Here is a 13,810-nt window from a genome sequence, read left to right as displayed (position 1 = left end):
TCTAAGAACTCACTATTTAGGAGTAAGCTAATGAATAGATTTACAGCATCAGCGAGCCATCTCCAAGTCTGAAAGGTCATAAAATAAAGACATTCCCAACAGTGAAGCTTCCCGAGACAAAACCCCTGACCAGTCCAAGAAGGAAGCAAGCAGAGACATCATGCCTGATGAAACAGGAAGACTAACTATCATCACCAAGAACAGAGGTAGAAGAAGACCCTCACAGTTCAGCTGGAGTACCTGTCACTATCCCCCAATGAATCCCATTTAGTAACAAAGAGCTGCAAAATCAGACTAGAAATAGGCTTTCACCTGACACACACACACAAATACATATCTATAAATGTCTTAAAAAAAACCAAAACAAAAAAAACCCCCAAAACGCTAGATGCATGCCTTGCTGAAGTTTAATTCAGCTGAGACCCATGATATTAGCATTGAAGCTCCAGTTATGTGATTCTACTGGTAAGAGTAACCTGCCTGCAAATTGAAGTGTGTATTAAAAGCACTTCATAGAAATTGCAAGTGATGAACTTAAATTAAGGCAAACATTTGCTGATATAAATAATTGTTTCCTTTAATAACCGTATTCAAACTTATTAACAGCTGATCATTTTTGTTATGCTCAGAGTTGTCTGAATGTTTTTACTGCTTCTTATGAAATCTATGAAAAGTGATGTGGATGGTTATTTTAGAAAGCAAGGTACTGAGCTGTTTTTTAGCCACAGGATGATGAGTTATGTGTGGTCTTTTTTGGTTTAGCTAGCTGTAATAAAATAGATATGTTTACTTAAAGTCAAAACTTTTAATTTAAAGAGCATGAGTGAAAAGACTGTTTCAATGTAGTGAAAACAGCCTTCTGATAAATTCCTCTACTATTTTGTTTAGTCTCAATTTTAGGGATCTTAGCCCTTATATGTCAGTAAGATGGCGACTGAAAGTTTATCCATTTTTGTGATATTGCCCTTACTGCACAAGTGATTTTCCGGTCCACTGTTATACATTATTTTAGTTGTAATGTATGTGATTGTAAAGCTGTAAGAAACATGAACGTATTAAAAAATCCTAGTAAGATCTTTAACCTTGTATCACAACTTATAAGAGGCCAGAATGAGCAGTGAATTATCTGCCAAGTCTCTAGGGAGACAAGTGAGTTCAAATGTATAACAGCAGAAGCAAAACTATGAAGTCTTTTCTAAAAAGCTGGGTAGAAAGGACAACAGCACATTGTCCTTCTCAAATGGCTCTCAACAAAGGAAATGGATATAAACTCATTTTTCTTAAAAGAAAGCTTACATTCTAAAGACAACATTAGAATGTTTTTCTGCATTCATGATTATTTTTAAGCATCACACAAGGGAGCCTTGAAGGTGTCTTATCTTCTTGTTTATTTTGATGCATAGCAGCAGGTGGGGAAATGTACCAATACTAGGATTTTTGCTTTTCATAACTGTCTCTGTGGCCAAGGAGTGAGGGTGAAATCATCAGCCACCAGGGGGGGAGGGAGGAGGGAAATCATACTAGTTATATATACCACAAAACACTGTTCTAAAAAAGCATATCTCATTGGTAAGCAAAGTTATAAAGCAGCACTTATTAGCTTTTATTCACAGAATCTAGAAATAGAGTGCACCTAACAGGTCATTTAGTCCACGCTCCTGCCACTGGTGGATTATTCTCTGTTGCTTATTTATTAGCATTTGGTCAGTTGTAGTTTCACATTTTCCAAAGAAGAGAGTTTGTAATTTCTTTTAGGAAAGTTTAGCATAGGCAAATGCTCTTTCCCCCCATAACATTGTTTGTTAAATAAAAATTGGTTTTCCTTTAGATCATCTCAGAGAATTGATTCTGTCTCCATTCTGTATGTAGTTGGAGAGAAGAACCCCAAGTATTAAGGGATGCAATTCACACAGCTCAACTTGCAATTCATTTTAATCAGAACACTTCTATCTCCAAAATAAAAATCAACCCCTATCAGTAGGCCATCTCTTCCCATTTCCTAGGTAGGCAAGGTTACTTTCATCAATAGGGTTTGCTCCCAGTCTTCTCTATCTATTTCAATATATCCTTTTGCATATATACTTGAAGACCAATCCCCACACTGTTTTGAAAACAAAAAAACAAAAACAAACAATAACTGATGTGCCAGGTTTTCATAAAGCAAAGGATGAATAACTACTCTCAGATTTAGTTATGATGTATAATTCTTTAGGTACAGTTACACATAACACTAGTTTCAATATGGAAAAAACCACTGCCTCTACTATGAGTGATGGAAATCCCATAATTATAGTCAAGATAGATCTAAACCCACTGACTGTTTGAAAATGCCAAAAAGCAAAAAAAACTTAAGTGACTAGACAGATTTAAAGCCACAACTATCAACCCCCACCACTAGGGGCCTGGGTTACACAGTCACATTATTCCCTCTCCAATGCAAACACTCCACGATAAAAAGTAGTATTATTGATTTCTTAGAACTGCTCCACCATAAAACAGATATGAAACAACCCTTCACATCTCAAGACTCAAAATGAAAAGTTTAATCACAAAAGTGTACGGGATACAGTAAAAGCTGTAGAGTTAAAGCAGAAAACATTGGACGAAGATCAAAATGAAACAAACATGACATGATAAGATAATAAATTTTGCAATAAAAAGTTATAAAAGCCAGGAGAGAAAATTGGAAAGTATAATAATATAAATTTCCTGGGAATACTTGGAGCAGAAGAAAGCACAGTTTCAGTGGGAAAAGGAAAATTCTTAACTCATGAACACACACTGATGAAGGAAAAATAGACTGCCTACATTGCATGTTGCAATAAAATTCCCATAATGCATCTCCCTATCGGAATGGGGGAAATTGCAAGTATGACATCTGTGGTATTATCAGAAATAAGAGGAAAAAAAGCCAGACTCTTAAAAGGCAGCAGTGGAAGGAAGGAGAAAGGGATTGGGGGAGAGGTGTTTGAGATCTTTTATATAAGAGGGGTGGAGAGAAGAGAGATTATTTTTTCTATTACTCAGTTCCCCGACACAAAGTCGAAGGAAGGAAACTACTCCAATAAATCAGTTATTAACGGAGGGAACCAATGAAGCAGTCTCATTTATAAGGGTCAGATCCATGTATTCTGGAACAAAAGCTCTGCATTCAAGTTTCTGAATACAGCACAGAGAGGAAATAGACAGATGGTATCAGAAGAGGAATCTTAAGGCAGAAAGATTATTTCAACCTAGAAAGTCTCTTTTATTAGAAGATGGTTGTTAATGGCTATTCAAAACAGCCATTTACAGGCATGTCTCTCTTATCTAGTTTTCTTTTTCTAGGGATAAGGAAGATGCCATGTTTTTGATAAATGTAAACAGTAAAAGTGTGATGTTTATGGATCCTATATCTCAGTGTTTGCAGAGTATAGGCTTCCTCTATAATCATCTCTAGATATGCATGATGTTCGCTATGAAAATTAAAAGCCGCTAGGTGATTCTAGAATCGTGTGATACTTGGTATGAGAGTTAAACATGCATGATTAATTTGTTCACTATGGAAGGATTTGAAGCAATTTTGCTGCAGAAGTGCTACTATTATCCTACTTAAAGTTATATATGAAGAGAGAACCATGACTATACAGAGAAGTCCTGATTCCCAGTCACCTCCTGATCGCTATATTGAGCAGGCTTCCATCATGAATACTGAGTGTCAGAGCTGCTGCATCTTGGTTCTTCAATCTGTTAAAGCCCCTTGTAAACTCCCTACTTAACAATATTTTAAATTAGCCGCTTGCATACAACATACCAAAGATGTTATGTACTGTTATCTATGACATACATGAACCCACTAGTCTGCGTATTCCAAACCAGACTCTATAGTTTCATCTCTGAGTAAGGAATTAGTGGAGTGAATCTCCATACATCCGGTTGGTCATTCAATACCACTATGATGGGTGCAGAGTATAAAAATCTAAATAGAACAGAAAGTCAGAGAATACAACCAAAAATATCTTTTAAGTTCCAAAAATAAAGGACTGAAACCAAAGTGCAAATGCTAAGAAATTCTGAAAAATATTGTCGTCAACCAATACTTACGATAATTAGAATTTTCAGCATATTTTGAACAAGATTTCACACATTCAGGTAGTGATCTGGCTGGAAAAAGACCTCTAACTCAAAGCATCGTGAAGTTTTATTTAATAACTATGTATTCACGTTGAACAATAGCTATTTTGAAATTTCATAACAATAATTCCTACCTGCTACCATCGCATCTCCACCTGCTGGGGCTCCATTTTCTTGCTGAGCTACAAGTGATTTCAGAATAACTTGTGTTGCTCCCAGTCTTGGTAGGGTGACATGTGTAAGAAATGGCAAATTGTTTTTCTTGGCAAATGCCTGGCTTGTTTCCCTCCTTTTCCTAAGAAAGCCGCCCTCTGGAAACAGTACAATCCACTTCCGGTCACGGCTCCTGTAATGTTTGTCTAGATGCTCCTTTAGGAGCACAAGCTGCTGGTCACGGTGAGCTTTCCCCTGGGAGGGGGAGGAGAGAAAGGTTAGTGATATTTTAAGTAGTCTTAAAATCTAAGCAGATTTTTAAAAATCCTAAAAACTTATCAATTAAAATAATGTTTAAACTCTGTTTTTTCTCAGAATGCTACATAATAAACCTTCAATGCCAACATAAATACTATTTTCCCAAAGGCAGCCACGGATGGTCAACTCAATGCCACCCTCATAAGAGACGAAGAGAGGTTTTCAGAAGTGAGAGTAAAACTGCCATTCTGACCAGTTCTCTTTTTTAAGTGTAATCTTTAAAGTGCAGTTATACTGTTAAAAAGGATTCTGTATGATGTAATAAATATGGAACCCCAGACCACTATCTGTTAACGGTCCTCTGATCAAATTTGCCCAAGTTTACATGTTAAAAAAAAAAGTTTTTATTGCAACTGCAAACCCAACGGGAATCCAAAGTCAAGATGGTTTACACACCACCACTCATAATAAAGTGGTTGCAAGACAAAACTCTGCTCTCACTGCATTCACCCTTGTGCAATCCCATTATCTTCAATACAAAGGAATGGGACAAGTTCTTCAGTACTGGTCTCTTTCCTTCAGTAGGGTTGCAAAGGTTTAACTGAGACTAGAATTTAATTCTGTTGATAGCATACAAGCCAAACACAGAACTCTTCCCATTCTCCCATAGTTGGGCTACCTGAACGTATTGCTTATTTGTTTGCTAAAGCTAGCAGTTATGACAATGAATACACCAGGGAAAGATCTGCTCTGTAAGAAGACACTATTTTTAAATAGGATTAGAACTGCACTGTAAAATGAGGGTATTTCCCCCCTTGGTCATGGTTTTAAAGAGTAGGTTTGCAATATGTATAAATAATGTACCAGCATTCAGCATTTATAAAGTAGGTTTTTGATAACTGAAAGAAGAAATAAGACAAAAACTAGAGGTATTCATTTTAAATAAAGTAAAAGTTTGCCAAGAAAAAAAGAGTTCGTTTCTTAAAAAGAATCATCATAAGTAATCTGAAATTAATTTATATAATATAAAATATGGCGATTATATGAGAAATTTCAATTAGGAGGAATTCCCTAAAAACATTCAGGCCAGCAAGCATAAACATTCATATTATTGTTTCTAAACAAAACTGCTGTTAGATGAGAGAGAGGCACCACAAGCTACATTCTGGCATTCTATAGAGGTAGGCAGCTACTGGCACAGATTCATTTTTTGGTGTGTGATTCTGAAATTATGTTTTGTTATCTCTTCTATTTAGAGGACAAGAGTCTGATTTGTAAACAGCTCTAAATAAATTCCTTGCTAAACTTTGCAGCTATCTAAGACGAGTCATTCCTTTTGTGCCAAAAAAAGACTACACCATTAACACAAAGCATTACTCAGGACAACAAGATATTAGAAGGGTAAAAAGTTGGCACTAAGGTAGCTAGTCTGGGGACTCTGGTAGTTATTAAACCGGAAGTGGTAAGTAAAAAATGACTGTGCTTCTTCCCTTTACTACTACTTTTTGATATATTAATACAGTCTCAAAGTGCCCTTTTAAAAAAAATTGACTTTTTAAGATATAAAATATCAGGTCCTGACTTTCTCTTCTTGAGTAGAAGAGTGGGCAAGTAAAGTTGTGATAGAAATCTGGGGCCAAACCTTACAAACCCTCACTCGTTAAGAGGCCCCTGGAATCATATGAAGGTTTGGGCTCTTCAGCTGCAATTCTCTCAATCCTCAACTGTTGTAAGAAGTCACAATGAGCAGGCTTTATGAGCCAGACTTGCATCTGGTATAAAATGGCATAGCTTAATTGAAGTCAATGGACCTAATCATTTTACACTGCTGAGAATTTGGCCCTATATCTCAGCTACACCAGAACCCAAGGATACAATCATATCTTGGCTTGTACATTGTTGCTTAAATACACTGTGTACACACACAATACATTTACACAATGTATATTTAAATACCAATGACAAAAATTATGGATTATATGGTCAATATAAAAATGAGTAAGTAATTTTAATTACAGGTGTAACGAATTATGAAGAAAAGCTAGTTTCTGCAAAGTTAATGCTGAAGACTGGTCTTCTGCTAAAAACTCAATTTCCTCCCTGTCCCTCCAAATTCAAAAGCAATCCATCCTCACCTCCATAGGATGCCAAGGTGGCATTATTTTGAGAAGCCTGACTCAAATCTGGTAAGACATTTGAGAGACATGGAAGTCCAAGAACTGAGCTATTCTCACTAGGGATATTTTCCTAATGCTACTTTGGCTTGTGACAACTCAAAGATGGCTTTACCTAGAAACTCCACCGTACTGATGGCTTTCACTAGTTTTTAGGGGGTTGCTTTTATTTTGTTATGCAGGGGGGGAATTCTGCATGATTGAAGTCTGACCACGTGTATCAATATTGCCGTTGTTAGACAATTGCAACAAATCTTGTATAAATTATACTATGTAAGGTGTCAATGTAAAAGTTGTGATTTGCTAAATAAAATTATCCTGTTTATATGCATATATCACTTTTGTATCTGAAGTTTTGAATATTGGAGAGAGAGAGAGAGATATATATATATATACACACACACACACACTTGAATCCCAAATATGTTTGTTCCTGGGGTAACACCCACCAGGTACACTCAAGCCAGACAGCTGTGTGTTCATGGCCCATTAAAGGCAATTAACTCTCACAATGAGGCCATAAAAGAAACTCATTCCATCCAGATGGCTCTTCCTGCCGACATCTTAGCCTCCAAGTGGCCAATGGCTGGTCCCTGTGAGTCAGCAAGCCATGGAAGGGCATGTGATGTGCTCATGTGACCCTGGACTTCATCTTGTTGCCTGTACATTTCCTGTGCTGTGTATTTTGTTTGGGACAGTAAAATTCCATCCACATGGCAGAGGGTATAAAAAAAACCTTGAATCATCTCCATGCTGCCTCTTTCCTGCTTTGATTCTCTGGACTGTGGATTTACAACTGAAAGGAACATATTGACTATGGACTGAGGACCTTCCAATCTTTTGGAAGTTACCTGAGACTTTACAAGCCAGCAGTTTGTTCCACCACTGCTACAAACCTAAGATAAGAAATTTGCAATGATTGTAAGTTCATGATCTATTAACCATTTTAATTCTCTTCCTCTTTTCCCTTATAAATAAACCTTTATGTTTTAGTTACTAAAGGATTGGCAACTGCGTATTTATTGGGTAAGAGCCAAGTTATATATTGACCTGGCTATGTGGCTGTTCTCTTGAGATCAGAAGAACCCTTTGTTTGATAACATTGGTTTTCAATAACAAAGTCTAGTGTTTGGGTGATGAAATAAGGCATAGGCGCAGACTTCCCCTCTGCCCAGTGGGTGCTCAACTCCCCCCCCCGACCCTACCCCGGCTACGCCTCTTCCCGCCCCTACACCGCCCTCACCCCACCCCCATTCCACTTGTCCCCCAAAGTCCCCACCTCTATTCCACCCCCTACCTCCAAGTCCCAACCCCTGCCCCGCCTCTTCCCCTGAGCATGCCACGTCCCCACTCCTCCCCTTCCCTCCTGGAAAGTCCTAAGTGCTGCCAAACAGCTGTTAGGCATGCGAGGGGAGGGGGGGCGGGAAGTGCTGGGAGGGAGGGGGAGGAGAGGGGACACGGTGCTATGGGGGGGGGGAGGAGGAGAGGAGGGGGGAGCTTGGCTGCCGGTGGGTGCAGAGCACCCGCTAATTTTTCCCCAGGGGTGCTCCAGCCCCGGAGCACCCACGGAGTCGGCACCTATGAAATAAGGGCTGGAATACCTCAGGCGACGGCATTTTTAACTTGTTGATAACCAGTGTGGTAAGACAGAAGTTTACTTTTGTTACTGTCTTGGTACATCGTATGATAGAATAACCACCAGTTTTGGGGTGAATCTGCCCTATTTCTCAGCAGTTTGTCTCGAATCTGATGTCCTCAGCTGTGACCCACTGAGGCATGGTGATGGGGCGGGATGGAGAAAGGTGACTTATTATAAAGACATTTCTGCACAGATTTTGAAATCACAAGCTTCCAAACTTGCCTGTACTTTAAAGATACACTCACCAGATTGTTTCTTAAATACTGCATTGGTCAGGAAGCATGCAGCAGGTGATTCTCTCCTAATTTGCCAAGCCCCTACACACACTCCATAAAGTTTACATGGGCCCATATGAGTCTGGTAACAAAAGTGAATTGCATTCAAGGAACTTCATGTTTTAGAGGTCAGATCTTTCCAACCCCTCAAGGATATGGATGAAACACCACCCAGCAAGCACTGGATGCTCTCAGATACCATCATACTAGACAGCCTGAAAAAGTTGTGATTTGGGGAGGACCATTTGAAAGAGTTAAGTAGTGGCTAAGAAGTAGAGAAACGTAAACAGATGGTAGGGCCACAAAAGCAGCAAAAGTCCTTGAAACACACTCTCCTTTTTCTGATAGGCCATTAAAATGACAGCTGAACCATGATTAGACAAAAAGAAAAGGAGTACTTGTGGCACCTTAGAGACTAACAAATTTATTTGAGCATAAGCTTTCGTGGGCTAAAACCCACTTCATGGGATGCATGCAGTGGAAAATACAGTAGGAAGATCACACACACACACACACACCATGAAAAAATGGCTGTTGCCATACACACTATAATGAAAGTGATCCTTTAAGGTGAGCTATTATCAGCAGGAGAAAAAAACTTTTTGTAGTGATAATCAAGATGGCCCATTTCCAACAGTTGACAAGAAGGTGAGAGTAACAGTAAGGGGGGGAAATAAGCATGGGGAAATAGTTTTACTTTGTGTAATGACCCATCCACTTCCACTCTTTATTGAAGCCTAATTTAATGGTGTCCAGTTTGCAAATTAATTCCAATTCAGCAGTCTCTCGCTGGAGTCTGTTTGACGTTTTTTTGTTGTAATATTGCGACTTTTAGGTCTGTAATTGAGTGACCAGGAAGATTGAAGTGTTCTCCAACTGGTTGTTGAATGTTATAATTCTTGATGCCTGATTACAGTTACTACTATCCATTGGTGATCTCCCAGAAAACACCATCCTGGCCACTATGGATGTAGAAGCCCTCTACACCAACATTCCACACAAAGATGGACTACAAGCCATCAGGAACAGTATCCCCAATAATGTCACGGCAAACCTGGTGGCTGAACTTTGTGACTTTGTCCTCATCCACAAGTATTTCACATTTGGGGACAATGTATACCTTCAAGTCAGCGGCACTGCTATGGGTACCTGCATGGCCTCACAGTATGCCAACATTTTTATGGCTGACTTAGAACAATGCTTCCTTAGCTCTTGTCCCCTAACGCCCCTACTCTACTTGCTCTATATTGATGACATCTTCATCATCTGGACCCATGGAAAAGAAGCCCTGGAGGAATTCCACCATGATTTCAACAATTTCCATCCCACCATCAACCTCAGCCTGGACCAGTCCACACAAGAGATCCACTTCCTGGACACTACAGTACTAATAAGCAATGGTCACATATACACCACCCTATACCGGAAACCTACTGACCGCTATACTTACCTACATGCCTCCAGCTTTCATCCAGACCACACCACACAATCCATCGTCTACAGCCAAGCTCTGCGATACAACCGCATTTGCTCCAACCCCTCAAACAGAGACAAACACCTACAAAATCTCTATCAAGCGTTCTTACAACTACAATACCCACCTGCTGAAGTGAAGAAACAGACTGACAGAGCAGAAAAGTACCCAGAAGTCACCTACTACAGGACAGGCCCAACAAAGAAAATAACAGACCGCTACTAGCCGTCACCTTCAGCCCCCAACTAAAACCTCTCCAGCGCATCATCAAGGATCTACAACTTATCCTGAAGGACGATCCCTCACTCTCACAGACCTTGGGAGACAGGCCACTCCTTGCTTACAGACAGCCCCCAACCTGAAGCAAATACTCACCAGCAACCATACACCACACAACAAAAACACTAACCCAGGAAACTATCCTTGCAACAAAGCCCGTTGCCAACTGTGTCCACATATCTATTCAGGGGACACCATCACAGGGCCTAATAACATCAGCCACACTATCAGAGGCTCTTTCACCTGCACTTCTACCAATGTGATATATGCCATCATGTGCCAGCAATGCCCCTCTGCCATGTCCATTGGCCAAACCGGACAGTCTCTACGTAAAAGAATAAATGGACACAAATGAGACGTCAAGAATTAGAACATTCAAAAACCAGTCGGAGAACACTTCAATCTCCCTGGTCGCTCGATTACAGACCTAAAAGTCACAATACTACAACAAAAAAAAGTCAAAAAACAGACTCCAATGAGAGACTGCTGAATTGGAATTAATTTGCAAACTGGACACCATTAAATTAGGCTTCAATAAAGACTAGGAGTGGATGTCTCATTACACAAAGTAAAACTATTTCCCCTTGCTCCCCCCCCCGTTACTCTCACCTTCTTGTCAACTGTTGGAAATCGGCCATTCTGATCATCAGTACAAAAGGTTTTTTTCTCCTGCTGATAATAGCTCACCTTAATTGATCACTCTCATTAGTGTACGGCAACACCCATTTTTTCATGTTCTCTGTGTGTGTATATATCTTCCTACTGTATTTTCCACTGCATGCATCCCATGAAGTGGGTTTTAGCCCACGAAAGCTTATGCTCAAATAAATTTGTTAGTCTCTAAGGTGCCAGAAGTACTCCTCCTCCTTTTTGCTGATACAGACTAACACAGCTACCACTCTGAAACCGAAGATTAGACAGTTGCTTTAGGATCTGCATTCTTCTAGCTGGTGACTAGTAGTTCTGTAGCACAAGCAATAGTCTTGATCTTTTGTGGAGGGAGAGCATGGGAGTAACAGAAACCCATTGGGTCACAGTTCCTTGAGGGCACCATGCATCTTCCTACCCCAGGAGCGGACAAGTTAGAAAATGAAATTTACACTAATAGCAGGCCAGTTATTAGGTGAAAAAAGAGCACTAGTCACCCCCTTTGAAAAAAACAAATACTCTAGTTACTGCAAGTAAACCTGTTCATGAGAGGGAGGGAGGGGAGTTCATTTTTATTATTATGATACCATGATCAATGCTCAAAGAAGATTATAGGGGTTTTTGTAGCTACTTTTGCAATGAAAAATATTGTATGCCAGTGATGTATATGCCCATCAGAAAAACAATTACAAAAGAAAAAGATACATTTCTCTTTCACTGTTTGTACTCAGATTCCAGATAGCATACATCTCTGATTAATGAAAATTTGAGGTCTGCAGTACCATAACCTTTTACAGAGGGTAAACATTGTTTTTGCAGCTTAATAATCTTTCAATTTAAGTTCAAATACACATTGATCACATTAGGTAGATGGAAGAGCAACAAAAACATCCAAAAATATCCTAAAATGTATAACCTATTAGCAAATCTGCCTCTGCCCTCTAGCATACATAACTCAGTATTTGTCTTGTATGTGTGCTAAATGTAAGTAAATACAAGAGATAGAAAGAAAGATCGATATTTTAAAACATGTCAGGTTCAGTTCTTCTCTCAGATGCACAAAGAGTACTATCATGTAACCAAAGGTCATCCACAAGCACTATAGGCCCACCACTGGAGGTTATTTTATTATGTAATCGTGCCTGTAATTTGCTAGGCACCCCTCTAATCTCCTAACTGAAAATCTGATCTGAAATTTATATTTTTTCAAACAGATCCTCAGTCAGTCCATTCTAAATACAGATTAGCCTCTTTCCCCAAAGTTACAATATCCCAGTTACCCTACACCTGCCTGCCCCCTCCCTAACCCAGACAAATAAATAAGGCGGGTGGAGGGGAAGAAGTGTGTATACTGAATGTCATACTTTGCATAACTGGAATCAGATCAATGTTAGCTACCAAACCTTTTTTACATTTTCTTATTCTTGGAGGATGGTTTGCTCTGTATTTAACAGACGAAAAAGTAATACAGAAAATCTCAGTAAGCATTTATCTGTCAGCTTTTAGGATAATATAGCCAACAAACAAGAGTCACTGATGTTTACACATTATCAGTATTCCAGGCCTGATTCAGCACTATATTATTCTACATTTATGGCAATGTACCTCTGTTAGAAAACCTGGATTTGTGCTGGAAATGGCCCACTTTGATTTTCATGCAGGTTGTAAGGAGAGTGGTCACTTTGGATAGGCTATTACCAGCAGGAGAGTGAGTTTGTGTGTGTGGTTTTTGGAGGGGGGTGAGGGGGTGAGAGAACCTGGATTTCTGCAGGAAATGGCCCACCTTGATTATCATACACATTGTGAAGACAGTGGTCACTTTGGATGGGCTGTTACCAGCAAGAGAGTGAGTTTGTCTGTGAGGGGGCGGAGGGTGAGAAAACCTGGATTTGTGCTGGAAATGGCCCAACTTGATGATCACTTTAGATAAGCTATTACCAGCAGGAGAGTGGGGTGGGAGGAGGTATTGTTTCATGGTGTCTGTGTATATAATGTCTTCTGCAATTTCCACAGTATGCATCCGATGAAGTGAGCTGTGGCTCACGAAAGCTCATGCTCAAATAAATTGGTTAGTCTCTAAGGTGCCACAAGTCCTCCTTTTCTTTTTGCGAATACAGACTAACACGGCTGTTACTCTGAAATCTGTTAGATTGTAAACTCTGAAGCAAAGACTGTAATTGACTGTCTAATTGTACCGTGGCCAAGCACAATGGGACTCCTCCTGGTTGAGGCCTCTATCATCACATAAATGTTAAGTAATACAATTACTAAAAACAAATTAAAATATTTTAATTTATTTTATATTAGATCTATCTCTAGCAAGTACATTTCAGCACAAGGATTTCACCTTGTAATCCCCACTACAGAAATTACACAAATAAACCCTAGAAGACCACACTGAAATTCTGGATCTAGAAAACTTAATGGAAAACAGAGCATTGACTACAAGGATAAATCAAGACACTACCATACGTCTATTGTTTACCTGTTTTATAAAGAAGTCTCCGTGGATCAGCGATACAATCCCAAAGTTTGTATACTTAAAAATATGATCCATCAGCCACATCATCTGACGGACAACCTGAAAAAGTTTAGAAAAGGACTTGTAAGTATATACTGCATGCAAAGAATCAGACATTAGAGAGATCATCTTTTCAAAAACCAACAACAAACCCACAAGCTAACGCATAAACAACAGTATTAGCTCTTCAAAAGTGAAAAGTGGATCAGGTGCCATTTTGTTTTCTAGGAACAAATATGACCCCTCTCCTTAGAGTCAGCGAACAATTTTACCTTG

The 13,810-nt window shown here is 39.3% G+C and overlaps 1 protein-coding gene across 5 annotated transcripts in view; it reads right to left on the bottom strand.

Annotated features, from left to right (window-relative positions):
* LPGAT1 (lysophosphatidylglycerol acyltransferase 1) overlaps positions 1-13,810 on the bottom strand; it is a 136,053-nt gene that overhangs the window by 57,627 nt on the left and 64,616 nt on the right. For all 5 annotated transcript variants that reach the window (XM_007058013.4, XM_037895751.2, XM_043543686.1 and 2 more), the window contains 2 exons: positions 13,499-13,594; positions 4,248-4,521 (listed from right to left, as the gene is read on the bottom strand). In XM_007058013.4, coding sequence (XP_007058075.2) covers positions 4,248-4,521; positions 13,499-13,594 — 370 coding nt within the window. The remainder of the gene's footprint in view (positions 1-4,247; positions 4,522-13,498; positions 13,595-13,810) is intronic.

Source organism: Chelonia mydas, chromosome 3 (genome assembly GCF_015237465.2).
Source record: "Chelonia mydas isolate rCheMyd1 chromosome 3, rCheMyd1.pri.v2, whole genome shotgun sequence".
Lineage (NCBI taxonomy): Eukaryota > Metazoa > Chordata > Testudines > Cheloniidae > Chelonia > Chelonia mydas.
Note: the sequence above shows the minus strand (reverse complement) of the source record. Positions and strands in the feature narration are given on the sequence as shown.